We start from the raw sequence: 19,584 nt of genomic DNA on the forward strand, positions 1-19,584 counted from the left end.
TTTTTATAGAAAGTGCAAAGGTTGATACAAAAGGGCAGAATGGTTAACATTGTCAGAGGAAAATTAGGGAAGCTTTACTGGAAGAGGTGATGTCTTGGCCAGATTTTAAAGAAATCTGCCAGGTAATCGAGGTAGAAGGACATTCGAGGCAAAGAGAATATGTATGTGTCAGGCAGGAAGCCATGAACAGCATGAGGTTCTCAGGGCCTGAGAAGCAGTGTGGTTCTGCTAGGCACAAAATCAAAGGGAAGGGCTCAGGGTTGTCGATACAGGCAAGGGCTAGATCACAAAGGGTCTTTTACGCCATGCTGTGCGATTACTTTGTGAAATTCAATTGCTGGAATACTCTAGCCCTGCTGGCATGATTGTAGGAAACTGGCTTGTACAGCATGATGATTAGATGCACATGTTGGCTATAGACTTTGAGTAGGAAGGCCAGCATTTCAGTCTTGGTTCTAATACTTACTAAGTTCCAACACTTACTAGCTAGGTTCCTTTGGGGAAATTCCTTAATCTCACTGACCCTCAGTTTCTTCATCTCTAAAACTGGAATAATCATTCCTGCCTCATAGAAGTTTTGTGAAGATTAAGTAAGATAATACACGTAAAGCTCTTAACACAGTGCCTTAAGTACTCAGTAAATTCTATTATTGATGGATATTGATATTATTGATAAATACATTATATCAACCAATTAATAAGTGTTCAGTAAATACTATCGATTACTATTTTTAAACTCTCTTTTCAAGTTTGCTTCAGCTCGGCCTTAGTACAGGCCATCTTGAGACAGATAAAATAGTAATGTTAATGGAATGAATGTGTTACCCCTTCATTAGTGGCACCAAACAAGTACATTACCAAAGTACATTACATTCTTGTACCAAAGTACAAGTACATTACGACGTTTGTTGTAATATGGGGATGTCATAATGTGGGGTAACAGGTCATTTTGTGAACAGTGTCTGATTTGGTAAATGATGTAACCCTCCAGGAACAGGTCAGGCCCAGTTCAACTCTCAGACCTACCAAAGGGTGGGAAGGATGTCCTGGCCTTCTGGGAACTTGCTAGGTCCTGTCCTGTGATGCATATGACAACACAAGCATTTTTTCATACCTGGTGGTTGTGTATATTGCCACTCACTCACTTTAAAAAGCAATGTGGGGTCCCCGGCCTGTGCAGTGACCCAGCACCTCCAGCGCTGAGCTGACACTACCTGGAGATTGTGAAGGCTATTTATGCTCCCTGCAGAGTCCCAGGGCTCTGCTTCTGTACTGAGGCCTTTCAATGTGGAACTGCCTCAGGCTGGATTCTATCTCTGAGAAAACAAATGAACTGAAGCAACTGAAGTTTAGGAAAAAAAGATGGACAATATATACTGTAACAATACACCACGTGAATCTGTGGCCATTGATCTACGGGAGGTCTGCACACCCTCAGAGGCTGGCTCTGTTTCTGGGCCCCAGATTGGCATCCCCAAGGGAGGATGGAAAGTCAAGCCCCCCCCTCACCCTTAAACTCCCACCCTACTCCCTGTGCAAGGGACTGAGAAGAAAAAGTGAATGGTAAACCACTGTCAAAACACATAATCTGATCAGAAGATGGCTTATGAAAATCATTGATGAAGGAGAAAAAAATTGCATGACAAAGTAGATCATAATATCCAGGAACTAGAAAGTTATGCTGAAAACACACAGAACTCTCTTCTTTCTTTAACACTAGAAATATTGGGTATAAAGGACCTTCATGAAGATGATGATACAAATCACACTGGGAAAGCATGAGGCATTGTCACATGCCCGAGAGCCACACCCTATCACAGTAGCAGAAGGGTGTTCCTTCTCTGGGATATTTCTATGTTTGACAAATACAACACTAGGTGTTTCACAAGAGGATTTTTTGCAGAAGAACCAAGAATGAAACATGAGAGGCCCAATATACATCATTGCTAGCTAGCTAGGCACACTTGCCCCTAAAGAAAATTCAACAAGTAGATTTTGATATATTCCATTATTCTTTACAGCAGAAGAAGACATTACTTCCATTATCTTTGTATATTCAATCATGGAGAAAAAGATATTAAAATAGTTTCATGGCACTGGGAAAAAAAAACAATTTGGTTAGAAGAAAACACAGAATAACACATTTGTGCCCTTGAAGTAGACCAAGATTCTTTTTATAATAGAACTGTTCACCAGAAGATACCATTGAGAGAGTAAAAAGGCAATCCACAGAATGGCGTAAGATATTTGTAATATGTGTACTAACAAATGACTTGTAGCAAGAATATATAAAGAACTCTTAAGAATCAATAGGAGAGACAACCTAATAGAAAAATGAATAAAAAGAAGACTGTCTACATGTCCACCAAAAGGCATGTATTACAATGCTCACAGCATCGCTTTTCATAATAGCCTCAAATTGGGAACTACCCAATTTCCCATCAACAGAAGAATGGAAAATTGTGGTACATTCATACAGTGAAATACTAGACAGCACTATGAATAATCTACATGCACACTAGCAATGTGGATGAATCTCATAAACATAATGCTGAGCCAAAGAAACCAGACACAAAAGAGTACACGTGCATGATTCCATTCACGCAGAGCACAAAACAAGTAAAACCAATCTGTGTTGGCAGAAGTCAGAGATACCCTTGGGAGGAGATGACTAGGGATTGGGAGGGGACATACAGGGGCTTTTGGGGTGCTGGAAGTGTTCTGTTTCTTGATCGAGGCACTGATCACCAGAGTTCTACATGTATATTATAATTTAATAAAAAGTTAAAAGAATAACTTGGATATATATATCAAGAATCTTCAAAATGAATCCTTTGGCTCGATAATTTCACCTCTAGTTATCTATAAAATCAATATTATTATTACAGCTTATTTATATAACCTCTTATCTATTAGAAATTGTGCTAGGTGCTTTACATACATTAATTTGCTTTTGTGAATCAAAAGTTTCCACTTCATTTTCTAATTTGTTACTGCTAACATAAATAAGCTTTTTTTTCTATGTATTTCTCTTTTATCTGGTCGCTTGACTGCCCCTATTGCTTTTTGTTTCATATGTACATTCATTTTCATGTTAAAAAAGTTCCTTACTATTTCTATTTTATCAGGATTTTAAATTTAGAATGACTGTATCAAATTCCTTTCTAACCTCTAGAATATGGGCTTACTCCTTTAATCTATTTAATGCAAATGTTGCCCTAATACATTTGCTAACGTGTATCTAATTTTGCAGTCCTGTAATAAAATATATTTGGACAGGATACAGTATTCTTCTGATATATTGCTAGGAGTATTTGTTTTTATAGTTGACCCAATAATTATTTAGAATTTTAAAAATGTATCCACTTTTTTACATTTTTTTCCCAGTTTTGGTTGATTATAGTCAAAGATCATGTCCTCTAAAAATTCTATTTTTTGCTTCTCATCACAAGAAAAAATAATTTTGTAACTATGTATGGTAATGGATGTTAACAGGATTATTGTGGTGATCATTCTGTAATGTATGCAAGTATTGAATGATTATATTTTACACCTGAATCTAATATAATATTCTATGTCAGTTATACCTCAATAAAAAAAGAATTCTATATTTTGGAATTTAGGAATATTTGTCTTTGTCCAGTTTTTCTCAATGTCCTATGGGCATTTAAAAATAATGTAGTATTTAAAGTTTTAAATATATTTGTGTAGGATATAAGATTATAAATCTATTATATTTAAATTATTAATTACATTATGGAAGATGTTCCTGTTCTTATTTATTTTTCTGCACTTAACAAAAGATTCTCAGAGAAATGTTAATATTTCTCACTGTGATTATAATTTTTTCTTTTTGCTTACATTTCTTCCAATGTTTGCTTTATATACATATGTTTGTTTCTTCGTTGTTATGGGTAATGGTTCAGGATGTCTACCCTCTTTGTGAATTGTACCTTTTATCATTAAAAATATTCATCCTTGTTCTTCATAATTTTTTTGCCTTGGGTTCTGCAAGGTGTTAATAAATGCTTCCCTTGCTCTCTTGTTGTTCGCATCCTCCTGGTATATCTTTGATATACCATTCTTTTACTGTCATAATTTTGGTATCATTTTAGATGTCTATTATCAACAACATTTAGACTGTTCTTTGCTCAAGCTGACAGTCTTTGTCTTTTAATGGGGGAATTTAACCTATTTACATGTAGTGTGATAGTTCAGATAGACTGGGCTATTCCTATCCTCCTATTCTCCATATTTTCTGTTAATTACATATTCTTACTGCTTTCTCTCCTCTCCCTCTTATTTTGTCAGAATGATCCAGCTTTCTTTGGTCCTTCCTTCTTCTATAATGACGTGGAGGTCATGTATTCTGTTTCTGTCTTGGTAGAGCTTATGCATCAATTTTATTAGGTATATCTTTTTAAAAATTAACTTCAAGGCATCAATAGTAGCAATGAAAAGATAACACTAATGTTGGAGGAGAATAATGAAATGGACATTTTCACACATTATTGGTAGATAAAATAATAAACATTTGTTTTGTATATGTATACACAAAAAAATGTATACACATTTAAGGAAAACTGTATTAAAATTGTAATACTCAATACATACCAGTAACCAAAGATGAATACAAGTCACGTTTGACTTCTGCAATTACAAGAGGTGCTCAAAGTGGTTACCATCAGTGTCCAGACACTTCTTATTATGGCAAACTACTGCTTGAGCAATGTTGACCAAAGTGTCCACTTGTATACATTTTTTTGGCACCCCCAGTGTATATATCTATATGTATCTATACGAGATGATGGATGTTAACTAAATTTATTGTGGTAATCATTACATGATATATGTAAGACAAATCATTATGCTGTACAAACTAAACTTGCACGGTGCTGTATGTGAATTATAGCTCTATAAAACTGGAAAAAAATAGAATGTTAATTCTTTTACACGATATTTTGTTAACTGAAAATTTTGCAGAATAGTGGTTATTTCATGCTCTAAAATTTTGTTAAAAATTGTAGATGTGTGTATATTGACAATGGTCATACACAGAAATGGCCATACATATTATGTCATACATACATCATATATATGCATAGAAATATGTGCTAAAGTGTCAGTAGTTTATCTTTCTGGCATTTATGTGGTCCTTTGGCACTATAAAGGGCTCAAAAGTGTGAAGTAACCCCAGGGAAGGGTGTAAACATCAGGAAGGACTATGACGACATAGACTTGTAAACTCAGCAGATCAGGGGACTTGGGTCATGAGAGTAGAAAATAAATTATTCTGGAAAACAAAGTTGCAATTCCTGTATAGCCAAGTTTGTGAACTGAGCGTCATACCTTCTATGTGCAAAATGGTGTTCTTTGACTTTTTAAAATCCAATATGTATTGCTTTTATAATAAAGAAATGGCAGTCATTGTCTGCCCACATATTCCCTTGTAAGTGAACCCATTGCCTCACTAGCACCTTTTGCACCTCTTCTAAGCTGGATCAATCATTCTCTCTCTGGAGAATCTGAAACTGGGATACTAAGGAACTAAATTAGGAAGAGCAAGAGAATGAAGTGGATGCAGGGGTGGGGATGAGAGACTAAGGTGTAACCTTGATTCCTGATAGCTATCCCTCCCCATTTGACCCTGGCTGTAATTACCGTCTTATGTCTAGATGCTTGTGAAGATGATAAGCTCTCCACTCTTGAAGCTACTTGGGATTCTCTTCCTAGCAACTAAAATATGCCTGACAAGAATATCAAGTGGTTAACCTTTTGCACCTAGAACATGAAGGATCTTTTTAATTTCTGAAGTATTCTTATATTACATATCACCACTCAAAGTGATGGGAAGGATCACTGTTTCTTTGACCTTTGTCTCTATGGTTGGTACTCTAATTACCTCATAATTACCTGTCTGTTCACTTGTTGGTTCTGAACAATTCTTTATCCTTCTACTGGCCTTCTGCCATTATCTGGCTGATGTGGACTCAAGGAAGGTTAATGGATTTTAATATTCTCCTAACAAAAATTTCTTTAGGAAGATTAGTCAGCTACTGCCAAGGGAGAAAAGCAGTGGCCAAACACAGTGACTTTTAGATTATTTGCATCATTGCTTCTTTGTAGCTCTAAAGTTAATTGAAAGTGAGCCATGCACATTCAAATCCAGCGATCATTTCTTTCTAGAGTAAGTCAGTGGGCTAAGAACAAGATGTAGGCCCACTGGGCTCCATGATCAAACCCATGATCTATCTCAAGGAGACTAGATGACTGCAGGCATGTCCAGAGGCACAACCCCGTGAGACAGGGAAACCCCTGGTCAGGAAGGCCACACATCTGTGGTCTGTTTCCAGCCTTACCTCTCTCTGGCTATAGTCACACCTGGTTAAATAATTTCAATGTCAAGATATATTGGTGTGTCTACTGCATGCAAAGCACAGTACTATGTGTAGCAAAGAATGAATTTAGTCATTTGACAAGCATTTATCGAGCACGCACTATGTGTCACGTCCTGCGTGGCAAGGGCAAATGGGACATGAGAGGGGCGACGCAGATTGAATAAGAACAAGAGACAAAAGTAAGATTTAAGAGCGAGACCAAGGGACTCAGCCTTTAGAGTTAGACTGAGCCCCGAATCGGGTGGACGCATGGTTTTTATTGATAATTTTCAAGGAAGTAAACTGCTATGCTGTGAGTCATTAACCGTGTATTCTTGTGTGTTCTTGTGTGCCTTAAGGCCTTTTCCATTAACCTTTTCCCCATTGTACTCCAACAAATGGTATGCCTTCGTATGTCACCACATTGCCCCAGGACATAATTACATGTCCTCCCAGGGGAGACAGCTGATATCATTCCATCAGGTCCCAGTCAGACGGAGACGCCCCCCCCCCAGAGCTTTACAGATATCATTCCATCCGGCCTCAGTTTTCCGAGACACTCTCTCGACTAATGGGTCAGAGGCTAATGCAGAGGGGGTGGTCTAAGAATTGGCTGTAAGGCAACAACTATGTACCTGGCACTATGCTCGATGCTGGAAGTATCACAATGAATAATATCCTATTCTTGCTTTTGAGAAACTCACTTCACTTCTCTGGTTCTCAGTTCTCTTACTTTAAGTGAGAGAAAGAACTATAGATAATTTCTAAGATCACATCTAGGTCTACACGCTCATGGTTCTCAAAAATTTCCCCTAGATTTTTGTACCCCTTTAAGGGGAGGGAGTTGTTGTTGCTTTAGTTCATGCAGAAGTTTACAATAGAGAATTAAACAAAGTTTTCAAACATACATTACAAATAGCACGTACCAGAAGCGACGTGTGGCACAGAGCCTTTCCATTGTGATCACAAAATACGGTAAATGCTGATGCTGAGTGCCATCCAACGGAAAGGCAGGGATCTTCAATACAGGAAGTGGTGCTTCAAACCTTAGTTACAGTGTGTGACAAGTTTCAACTTGTTCAGTGCAGTCAGTCAGGTGTGAGCTCCAGTTGAGAGCAGGTGTGTTTTAAAGTGTGCTGTAAATCATCCTCCATCATGACAACACTCCATATCACACATCATTTCTGGTATGGCAATTTCTATCAAATAAAAACATTACGTGTATCCTCATCCACCTTATTCACGGGGTGGCACCATGTGACTTCTGGCTTTTCCCCAAAGTCAAAATGATTCAGGACAATTGAGGCAGCCACAACAGCACAACTAAAGACACTCATGAAAGAGGACTTCCAGAACGGCTTCAGAAAGTGGCAAGAATGGTGGGACAAGTATGTTCGAAGTGAGGGGGAGTATTTTGAAGGGGATTAATGGCAGTGTGTCTTCTACTGTAATATATTTTTAAAAATGTAAACATTCACCATATTGTGTAACAACACCTCATAGCTGAGGTCTTGACCCAGACCTCGAATGAATACTCTGTGGAGTGAGCTAGGCATCACCACCCTGGGTGCCTCAGAGACTCCTTCTGCCTAGACTACATCCTGCTCCAGCCCTGCTTCTTCTGGACACCTCCTGCCTCCTCTCCCAAGTGGGAGGAAGCTTCAGGACATTTTCTTTGATGCTCACATGGGAAATAAATTGTAAGAGGGATAGTCAATCCCAACATGAAGAAAAGGGATCCAAGAGAAAGATCTAAAAGGCGCTACCAACAGAAGTAAAACATTTTAAATGGTGCTCTTAGCACCAGGAGGTCCACCTGCAGCACCAGTGAAACTGGACATTTTGGAAACCTGTATCACAGTAATGTGCCACTGTTTCCTGAAGCCAAATGTTAAGATGGCCAAAGGACAAAATAGCTGAAGGAATCTGTGCTCTAGTGTCCCTGGAGGCCTCACTATTAGTCAAGGAAGTAAAAGAAGTATGGAAGACCCAGGCAGGAGGAGAATGGGAGGAAGGCAAGGAGTGAGTGGTAAATCTTTGTGGGCCAACTGGGGAATTCTAGGTGCAATAATGCAGGGTCTGAATGATTTTCTGTAAAGGACTTACTCATACACACAGGTTAAGGTTTCATAGGCGTTCCACCTCCTTTAAGGGGTTTCAGATCATTTCTGTGGTTTGGCCAGCATGAGGCTTTATAACCACTAAGGCTATAGGCATGAAGGCCTAAGAGATCAGACTAGAGCCAAGCTAATCCTCTTCCAGAGCAGCCATCAGGGTGTCTGAAGCAGGATGTCGTTTTAGCAAAAGGGGTCCCTATTAAAAGGGCCTTAAACACACATAAGTGTCCTAGCTGTATAAATTTTCTCTTTTTTGGTCTAAAAATCTCATCATCAGAGGCCCTGGACTGACAGTCTAACCCTGGATAGGATTTCTGATGTTTTCCTATGAGATTATCTGACTTAGATGTAAACTTATAAGCAGACAAGAGCCTTAATTAAACAGCTCTTTTGGTAAGGGAGATATTAACATGATTTTTATCAGCATTTCTCTTCATGCACCGTTGGTTCTAGACAAATAGAATCGCCCACTTCCCTGGTATAACTCCAGATTCTTCAGAGATCTGTGCTGAGGTTCGTATGATGTTTCATTCTATTCACTGTAAAAGGTTCACTGTCTGTGTGCCAGACACTCTTCTAGGACCTGTGGATCCTAAAGTGAACAAATTAGATGGAGGTTTCCTTCTGATTTGTTGTCCTTCTCCATGGACTGCTCTTTTCCTCCACTCATTGAAATTCTGACTGTCTTTAAAATTGTAATACAAATGCTTCCTCATTCATGCATCCGTTCAACAAATACTTGTTGGACTCTTACTATGTGCAGAGTCCTGCCTCAGGCACTAAGGCAACAACTGTGAAACAAGAAACCATTCATTCAGCATGTCGTCTGTGGGGGACGTGAACAAGACAAGAGGCTAAATGATGGTGCTATGAAGAGGCACTCAAACGGAGGTGATGTCTAAATGCTTCTCAAAGTTTCTTACATCACAGCACATTTAGGAGATGGCTCTTGGTTGGAGGTGACTGGCCAGGATGTCTAGCTGCCCAGGCTCTGCCTGGCCACCCTAAGGATTGAGGGGGTCACTGTCTCAGCACGCCTGTACTCCATTCCCAGCATACTTGTTGGTCTGGTTTGGGCTAAGACCTAAAGGATAAGTAGATGTTAACTAGGAGAAGCGAGGTGGCAGTGAAAGTGGAGGTGGGAAAAGCATTCCAGGGAGAAGGGACTATGGTAGAAGTGAGATAACCATGGCATCTCTCCTTTTGATGTCCCATAAACCCTACGCTCATTATGCCATCTTCTTTCACACCTCCGTTTCACCTGTGCTCTTCTTCCCTGACTGGCTAATGGATTAGTGTAAATATGCAATCTTGGCATCTGAAACTGTGATTTTGACATCTAATGTCTACTTTTTTGCTACAAGCTCCATTCTAGCATAATCAACCTTCTAAGAGAAATTTGATGAATCCAGGGAAATTACAGAAGTGAGAGATGAAGTTTATCTGATTTCCCATTATAAACCATGTATATATAACTATTAAATTAGGTACCTAAATATAAATTACCATGATTTTTAAGAGGCTTTCATTTTAAAAAGTTGGTTTTCCTGATCTTCACACTTAATACTAAAATGCAATTTTATGATTTAAAAAATTACCTACTAGCCAAATAATGCCGCACAACAGCATTATTTTTCTCTCCTTCTGCAGTCAGGGGTTCAACTACTTTCTGATAACACAGTGGTGAACAAGGAAGAAAGGGTCCCTGTCTCAAGTATCTGTGGAGTCTCATTGATCAGCCCTCAAGACTCTCTTGTATAAACCCCTGTGCTTCTGGATACTCACTGTTTCCTGGATGTACAGCTGTCTTCCTTCCCCACTGCTGTAGTTCAAGTTCTCATTATCTTCCACATCCAATAAAAAAAAAAAGGGCCTCCTAACTGGTTTCTTATCTATTCAACATGAGATTTCTAAAACGCAAATATTTGTGGTGATTTTCAATAGCCCACAGAATCAAGTCCTGACTTTGGACTTCTGCTCATATGTAAGCCCCTGCAGGACCAAGCCTCAGTCTTATCTCCGGGAATTCTCCATCTTGCACTCCAAGTCCAACCAATGTCTATTTGCAGTAAGCACATACTCCATTTCGTGAAGTTTTTGTCTCAGGGGCGAGGGTTTGGGGGGCAGTTACTAGAAGATTATCAACCATCAAGGGAATAGCGCACACCAGAAGCAGGAATTGGGAAACCTTAAGCTTGCTCTGAAAGTACACTTTTTTTCCCCCCAGTCATAAGTAGATCACATTTTTGTGATCTTGTGATGCCCTCTCTAGAAGAGCCAGACTACCTACTCCCAGCCCTTTTCTGCACCACAGCATTTCATATAACAACGGCCTGCGGTTTTAATCCTCCTCTTTTCTGCTTCTGAAGGTCCCCGGGCCTGGGGCGTCCTTTACCTCCCAGTCAGGCCTGGCGAACTCTTATTCCTCGTTCAAGATTCAGCCTAGAAATCCTGTCAGGGGACTTTTCCGCTCCCAACGAGGCGCTTCCACAGTAGGGTGCGCTCACAGCTCTGTGCTGGCAGGCATGGCCTCTGCGAGGTGCATTAGCTACTGGGCCACCAGGCCCGCGAGCGGCCTGCACCGGAGCCACCGCCGATGCCCCGCACCCTCGACCCCACACCGCAGGAGCCCCGGGTTCACGCCGGGTCAGGAGGTCTGTGCTCCGGGGTCGCGGTCCTAGAGCCGCGCCGGGTCACGTGACACGCCGGTTGTCACGCGGGCGTCGCTCACCTGACCAGGCGGTCACGTGGGCCGGCCCACTGGGACGTGGGAGACCGGCGGGCCATGGCCGGCTCCGGGCTCTGGTTTGCGCTGCTGCTGGCGGCAGCGTTCGCTGGGCGAGCCCTGGCCCTGTGGCCTTGGCCCCAGTACATCCAGACCTCCTACTGGCACTACACCATCTCCCCGCACAGCTTCCAATTCAAGTACCACGTCAGTTCGGCAGCTCAGCCGGGCTGCTCCGTCCTGGACGAGGCTTTCCACCGCTACCGTGACCTGCTCTTCGGTTCCGAGTTTTGGCCCAGTCCTGCCCGCACAGGTAGGCCGGGCGTGCCCCGCCTTGTTCCTGGCTCCGGGGCAACTCCCCAGACTTCCTGAGACGCCCTTCGTTTGGCTTTACCCCACCCTCTGTCTCTACTTCCCTGGGCCCTTTTACTCCAGCTGCTGTCTCAGCCTCCCCAGGGGTTAGCCCCCGACCGCCATACACTGCACGGAGCTGACTTCGGGCGCCAGGATTTACCTGGAATCCTGTCCTTCGGGTATATTTAACCCAAAATGCGTGCTATAGGGCTGCAGTTCAATCAGGATTTCTAACTAATGAAAATACTGTGCCAGTAGACCTCTAAGGTGATCCCTCTTAATGTGTTCAAGTGTCGCAGGGTCCTAGTGAAGCTGTGACCAGGGCTGGGTAGATGAGAGAGAGCAGACATCCAAACCTGGGGAGACAAAACGTGAGAAATGTATTGACTTACGCCAAGTTACATGAAAGTATCTGACACTAAGGGTGTTCAGTAAATATTTAAACTGTGAGAGAAATCATAGAACACTTTCCATAACGAAATGAGTTTTGAGCAGCCACTTACAGTGGGGTGGTGAATAGAATGGGCCAGGACTGAAAGGGTATTCCAAGAAGGATAAAAGGCTTGAGCGGAGGCACAAAGGGTTATGACTGAGCTCAAAGTGCTGGGCTGGTGTGTGTGATGAGGGTGGGGGCTGGAGAGTGGGGAGGGACGTGTGGGATTAAATGAAAAGCCAAGAGTGCTTGGGATACTGGTTTCATCCAAATTAGCAGGGGCTGGCAATGCTCTTTAAGGCAGCTGCAGAAAATTGTGTTTGAGGATTGTTATTTCAAAGCAAAATGATGAGGAGAGTCAGCAACACAAAGGAATAAAATTCTACTTGGTGGAGTTTATTTGAAAATCTGGAATCTAGTTCTCCGGTTATGATGTGTAGGTGTTTATGAGTGGAAGCCATGTTTATGGTTGGGCCATATGATAACAGTTTGTATGATGTTTCAACTGCTTAAATTACTTTCACAATTGTTCTCATTTAATATATAGAATCAAAAGCACTTAATTGAACAGATGGCACTTAGAGAATGACAGAGAGTCTCAGCAGCAAGGTAGTTCTTAAGTGGTAAAATGTGTTAGGCTGGGAAGACAAAAGGCCTGCTCTTGTGTGCGGTAGATCACATATTTCTCTGAATCCTTCATGACAAAGAATAGAATACCTTATGCCTGATTGACGCTCAGAATATGTTTATTTTGGTATAGAACAGTTAGAGCCTGGCTTGTGCAAAAAAAGTAAATCTATCATCTAATTGGTATGTGCCTATCCCAGTGCTGGGTGCTCTGAGGTTACAAGTATAAGAGCCCAAGCTTTGCAGTCCAATTGGGGCGAGATGGTGTTGGTGGTGTTGGTGGGGTGGGGTGGATATAAAGCAAAAGGACACAATGTATTATAAAATGCTCAAAAGATAATTAGAATGTTTACTACTATTGAAAATTAGGATAATTCCTATGCTTCTAAATTAAGCCTTTACTGCCATTGCTATAGGACTACAGTTTAATTACGAAAATAGAAATGGGGTGGCTATGTGACAGTGGGGTGCTATACATTCCTCGTGAAAGATTTAGAGACAGATAAGAAACTAAATAAGATGTTTATTTTAATTTATTAGCTTCCTGTGAATGAATTTGCTCTGTTGGTTGAGGGATTCTTGTCCATTGAAAGAGAATGGAAACTGGTTTGGGTGAACATAACCAAAGACGGACGAATAACTTCTTTCTCTGTTGTTCATCCCATGGAGCCTTCCCTTTGGAACACAGTTCTCTGGGGAGGCTTTCAGATGACTTAAGCTATAATCCTATTTCTGCAAAACAAACGGATGAATTGACAGAGGGGAAAGCAACATCAACAAGGCCCAAACCAGGGTATATTTCTCTATGGGGCTGATTTTAGCAAAGAAAACATATGTCAGTTAAATTTTAGCTAACAGCTTTTTGTCCCTTCCTCCGAGTAACTTCCTTGTAGGCGCTGGGCCAGAGTTTTCCTTAATACAGCACAACTTCTGGTTTTGATCTGATCCTGGAATTCAATGGAATTCATATTTTCCTTTTCTGAAAAATAAGTCTAATACTGAGGTTCCTATTGTATTCTGAATTCACCTACAAGATTTAGCCATAGTCCCACCAATCGCTAAATGGTCTGTGGAGGTGTTTATTTGCTACCTGTCTTGGTCATTGAGAGATATTTCTGCCAATAGGAGGGCGTGTGTTGCATGTTGTTAAACCTGTTAAATGGAATTATTTTAGGCTCTAGACAGTTGAATGAATCTAGTTCTCTGTTTGGATCATTAAGCCACATCCTGTTTGCAAATCAAAGATTTGATTATTTGGGATGGCACCCACCTAATGCAGCCCAAATACTTTTTGAGTGCTTGATGGAGCTGATAAAGCCCTAATTTTTCAGGTCAAGTGACTAAACCTGAGTATGTCATTTGACTGCATTCTTCTATGCTTTTCCTGAAACTAGTTGATTGAAGCCATAGTACTTAATAGCGATTATAAGTTCCCATCCTGTTCTGATGTCCACACGAACATCCCTGTGAGTTACTTAGGATACTGTCATCCCTGAACAGAAAAACCCCCACCCTATCCCCAGTCCTCTTATTCTAGAATGGAAGGAAGATTATTATATGAGTGTCTGGATTCTTCCGCAGTCATTATCAATATTTGATTTGCTTGTCCTCAGATAGTAAACAAGTGACTGAGTTAAAAAGTGGTGTAATTCATTATAATCTGAATCTCCTAAAATACCTCCTTTGGCTAGTCCTTCTATTGGGTTATCGGAAAGGTCATTACGTATTTTTTCTCTGTTTTTCGTTGCGATAATGCATCATGACTTTTCCGACAACCCACTATAGCTGTGCCTGAAACATAGTAGATAATTATTTGTTGTGTGTATTAACTTAAAAGGGCTACTTTGTGTAAAAGTTTTTAAGAAGGCTTCGTGCTTTTGTGTATTTCTAAGGTCATCAAAAAGATGATTTGCAGGTTTCATTTAGAATTGATTGCATCTCTTTTCAAGTTTCAAACTTGGAATATTAGCATGTGATTCCAGGGAAACGAGTATCACACTATGCTGTGGTCCCAGCTCACGTTGATTTTATCTCATCACAGACGTGGAGAAGCACTGGGAAAGCATCGAGGGAGTTGTAGGAGGGAAGCAGATAAGGCCGGGCAGCTGGGCTGCAGAGAAAGAGTAATGCTGGCTAGTTCTCTCCACTAATTGGACTGGTGGCTGTGTGTACTTGAACCTTTCTCATGACAAGGACAAGGCACATTCTTGCAGAAGACTTGATTGCCCAATTTATTGTTTTAAAAGCAAAGAGGGAGAAAACGATGCAGGAAGAGCGTCCTGTAGTAGAATTATTTTTCTCATAGGGTTTGTGGAGAATGGAGGAACGCATAAGGAGGGGAAATACAAAGATTTGGGAAAGAGATAGGGAACAGGAACTTGTTTTTAGTGAGGGCCAAAGTAATTGTTGTGTCCCATTTTGAATCCAGGGCCTAGATGAGCTTGGCCTGCAGACCTCAGTCAGCCTCTTCTCTCACAATCCTGTTTTCTTGTTTATTACTAAATTGTAATGCTTTTGTGATAGCCCTGGATGGTACTGAGCCCAAGAAGTTTGGTTTAATCAAGGTGTGTGTGGGTAGCCTGGGCCTGGTTTATGAAAAATTCAAGTCTTACTTCCTTGAGCTGTTGTTGCTCTCCTGCCTTGGATATTCCAGTGGAAGGCCATATACAATGGGGGACTCAGGGTCAGGAGCCTGGTTTATTCTGGAGTCAGCCAGAGAGTATGTTAGTCACTGGGTTAACTATGTGCCCCCAGGCAAATTGCCTAATTTCCAAGTGGCAGCTGCTGCTTTTTTAAAAAAAATCTGTCTGTATTCCAAGCATTTCTGAAGATAACAAGGAGATGGTGATGAATGTTTTTACAATCTTTGCAGGAGGGTATGTAGAAGGAAGAACTTGGTGATATTAAAAATTAAACAATAAAAATTAAAAGTCTGAACCCCAATGGCGTCCTTCCTCCCATCTTCCTCCACCCACTCCCCCCTCCCCCTTCCTCACTGCCAAACAGAAAAGTGAAGCAGGGCATTATATGTTTTTGCCTGTTGATACCTTCTTTTTTGGTTTGTTTTTGTTTCTAATAGCAGTTGTGGGGTTTTTCCCCCCTCACAGCTGCACGGTTTTTTTGCTGGGCATATTGTCAGTTTCTTAGCCTGTTAGAGGCATAAAACTCAATTCTTTTCCTGTTGATTATACAGAAGGAAAGTTTGACTGCCTAACCTCTACTTCTTTTAGAAATGGAGGAGGTCACCGTTATGTTTCTGCATTTTTGTAAATTTCCTCTGCTGATCCTGGAAATAAGCGATAAGAATAGAGTTCATGTGCATCCTCAAGAGGTTAAACCCGTTGGATTAGGTAGGACCTTTCTCCCACCTTGTGGTGCCACTGACAGCAAGGTCAGCTGAAGAGAGGAGATTGCGTCTGTAGAGGTGAGAAAGGTGCATGTGTGGAGGGTTTTCTGTGATCTGCCTTAAGGTTTACAGGTCTGTAGTCCGTTGTAATAGAGAAATGGATTTGCTTTTCTTCTGTATTCCTGGCTGTAGTGAATAAGACCCATTATGGGGAGGAACTTCTTTCATTTCCTTCCCTTCTGCTTTAAGCTTCTATTAAATTGCTTAAGCTTCCTGGCCACACACTCAGCACTGATCTCTAGCCAATAGTGATGTACTTATTATCTTTGTGTCCACATCTGAGGTTGGTTGGGGTTTGGCTATGGGGTTTGGCTCTGGAACTGTGTGCTCAGATACAAGAAGTTTGGGCGCCTGTCAGTTCGGGTGTTAGTAAGGAGCCTCCTCTCCGTTTGTGAAACTTTGAGATCAGAAGGGAGATGGCTTACTAGGTCCACTTGATGAAAAGTTTAAATTCTGTCCCATCGACCTTGTCTTGGTGGAAACTAGTCCTAGGACCCCACATTAGTGGCTTTGGCTTTTTGACTGGGGCCACAGTCCTAGTTTGAGGCAGATTCAGAGTTCCAAGCTTATGTCCCTTTTATATGTGTGAGTGTCAGCCTGCTTGCCAACCAGAATGGCACCACACAGTAGTGCAGCCTCCAGGCTCCTTCCAGAAGCTCATGGAAGGCCTCGAGGAGGCTGCGCCTGTGGTATTTATTCCACAAAGACGCAGTTCCTGGGCTCCTTCAGCCAAGTGGCAAAACTGACTTCATAGGAAAAGGGAAGTAGAAAATGGAAGGAAGCTAGCGTTTATTGAGTGTCTGGCACTTGCTATATGTTATGCACTTTAATCTAAATAATAGCTCTGTGAGCTTGGTGGTATTGCCCCATCTTTCAGAACTGAGACTCACAGAGGCTAAGTAACCTGTCCAGGGTTACACAGCCAGCAGTGGTGGAGCAGAAAATCCCGACAGGTCTGTTTGTCTACAGAGATTTTGCTCTTTTTACTGTGCAATCTTGAAGATAAGTATCTTCATCGAGTATTCCACCAATTAGCGATTTGGAAATTACTGGCCTCTGGTAGCCCTGATCACACTTTAGTGTTAATTACTTCAAATAGAAACTTCTAACATATAATTACATAATCAATAGTACTCAGGTTATGAACAGTCTGTTACCTGGCTGATTGTTATCAGATTCCAGTAGTGTTTCTGGCTGGCTTCCTTCTTCCCATCCATCCTTAGTACAAGTAGTATGTATTAAGTAATTATAATTTGTCAATAGCACTGGTCCAAAGAATAGTAATTGAACTGCCCCATCCTTAAAGAATTTACAGTCTCTGGAATTGCAAATACAGACATACAATAAAGTGTGATTTTTGCTGGTAGTATAAGTATAAGGTGCTTTGGGAGCACTTGACCTGTGTGTGTGTGTGTGTGTGTGTGTGTGTGTGCGCGCGCGCGCGCGCACACGCGCAGGGGTACGTTTTGAGAGGCTCCCATGAAGAGCTGTCTAGTCACGTCTGAAAGTAGAAGTTGGTGGGTATGGAAGTGGTGACCCATGGAGCAAGAGCTGCATGTGGGAAAGGCCTTCGGGGAAGAAGCCTTCATGCCATATTCAAGGAAGCCAAGGTTCATATGGCCGAAGCAGACAGCGCTAGGTTGGGTCAGCGAGCTCTGAAGCTGGAGAGGCATTAGACCCGAGTCCTCTGGGGGTGACTGCAAATTTATGATTTAGCAATTTGAATGTATTTTGCTGCCATTCACAAAGATAGGAAAAATAGCAGGAGAAGGAGGGAAGGGAGAGAAGGATGGAGTGAAAAGAGAGAAAGACAGAGGGATTAATTAAGAGGTGGGGTGAGAATTATAAAAAGTAAGCTTGATCTTAGACCTGTTGAGTGTGAGGTATCTAGTGTCTAGCAAACAGTTAGCTATATGGTACTAAAGCTTGAGGGAATGAGTTGGAACACTTCCAGGGACAAGAAGGTAAAAAAGGTGACCGTGGGAGGGTGTTGAGGAAGAGGCAGATGTCCTTGGATAACTGATAAGCCAGAACGTGGGTTAGTTCTTCCTCTTGATGTTGAAATTGTCTAGGATGATAGCCAGCCTTGGGCTGGAGAGGAATACTGGGAACCAGGATCCAAAGTCTTGGGTAAATAAAGAAGTGACCAGGAAGTTACAGAGTGTTGTGACAAGGAGGGGCTCAAGATTTTCAGCTGGGTAACATGAGTCACAGAAGAGGGGATGTGGAAAGGAGCTGCCTCTCAGAGCAAGTTTTAGGGGAAGTAGTTCCTGGGGAGAGGAAGGCTTCAGTTACCATAAGGAGGAAGTAGAAGAGACTGAGGATTTTGATAGTTAAATAACCACAGAACAAGATTCCAGAGGGTTTGTGGGGGTGAGTTACTTACAGTACAGGTGGTTTGTGGAGGAGAGGAAACAGAAATGGAGCGTAGGTCCAGAAATGAGCAGAGGCGTTTATGTATTGGGCAGAGTGACAAAAGATGATAGAAATATGACATGGTAGATTTCCCTATGAGATTGCCAGGAAAATAAGTTCCAGAAATAAGCAAGAATTCATATATACGTGAGAATTTAATATATGATGAAGCATTTCACATCAAAAGTGAAAAGATATATTAGTCAATAAATAGGTAGGGGTGGCTTGTTATCCATTTGGAAAAGATTTAAATTAAATCTTTACCTCACATCGATCACAAAAGTAAATTCCAGATGGATTAAAAATTTAAAGATAAAAGATGTGCCATAAAAATATTAGAAAGAAATAAAGGAAACTATACCTACAGGTAGAGGAGGCCTTTTTAAGCTAGCAAATAAAGGAAACCATAAAGAAAGAAACTAACAGATTTCACTGCATAAAAAGTAAAACAAAAGAGCCCATAAGGTTCAAGAATAAAGGACAAAATGGGGCAAATAGTTGCTTCCTTAAAAGACAAGTTTAAAATCTAGAAAGAGCTCTACAAATCAATAAAAGAATATTAACAAAAAAGTACAAAGAATATAGTTAATAAATGCAAAGCAATGCTCAAATCCATTCATTGTTAAAGAAATGCAAATTAAAACAATGGTATATTTCTTTATCAGCACTGATGAAAAAGAATTGAGATGGTCTAGTTTTAGAAGGATGTGGAGAGATGGGCCCGTGTATGTTGGTTCAGATGAAAATCAGTACAATAATTTGGAAGAGTAATTTCACAGTGTCAAAACCCAAAATTTTCATCTTTGGCTAGGCATTTCCACCTCTTAGAATTTTTCTACAGAAATCTCTCACAACTGCTTTAAAAAAATATCTCACAACATATACATATAGATATATATATATATATACACACACACATACACATATATGTACTCGTATATGACTATTACTAGAGCATTGTTTATAATATCAAAAAGAAGTATTTTTGATACTTCAACTGAGTGGCTCAGTTGGTTAAGAGCTCACTCAAGAGTACGAGCTCTGAGGGCCGGCCGAGTGGTGCGATGGTTAAGAACTGGCTTGGGACGCCAGAGGGCCCTGGTTCAGATCCCACATATGAGGGCCAGTGA

General features: G+C 41.1%; 2 protein-coding genes and 1 pseudogene across 4 annotated transcripts in view; 2 read left to right on the plus strand and 1 right to left on the minus strand.

The window, feature by feature from the left end:
• The window catches only part of TMEM202 (transmembrane protein 202), a 20,780-nt gene extending 9,594 nt beyond the window's left edge, over positions 1-11,186 (minus strand). The window contains exon 1 of the transcript XR_002125933.1: positions 10,280-11,186. The gene's annotated coding sequence lies outside the window, so the exon portion shown is untranslated. The remainder of the gene's footprint in view (positions 1-10,279) is intronic.
• Positions 1,286-2,081, plus strand: LOC109391769 (NADH dehydrogenase (ubiquinone) complex I, assembly factor 6-like; annotated as a pseudogene).
• A 50-nt stretch (positions 11,187-11,236) lies between the features above and the next one.
• Positions 11,237-19,584, plus strand: part of HEXA (hexosaminidase subunit alpha) — a 28,765-nt gene continuing 20,417 nt past the window's right edge. For all 3 annotated transcript variants that reach the window (XM_019659614.1, XM_019659615.1, XM_019659616.1), the window contains exon 1: positions 11,237-11,532. In XM_019659614.1, the coding sequence (XP_019515159.1) occupies positions 11,280-11,532 (253 nt within the window). In that variant the 5' untranslated portion in view covers positions 11,237-11,279. The remainder of the gene's footprint in view (positions 11,533-19,584) is intronic.

The sequence above is a fragment of the Hipposideros armiger genome, unplaced genomic scaffold (assembly GCF_001890085.2).
Source record: "Hipposideros armiger isolate ML-2016 unplaced genomic scaffold, ASM189008v1 scaffold_302, whole genome shotgun sequence".
NCBI classification, from domain to species: domain Eukaryota; kingdom Metazoa; phylum Chordata; class Mammalia; order Chiroptera; family Hipposideridae; genus Hipposideros; species Hipposideros armiger.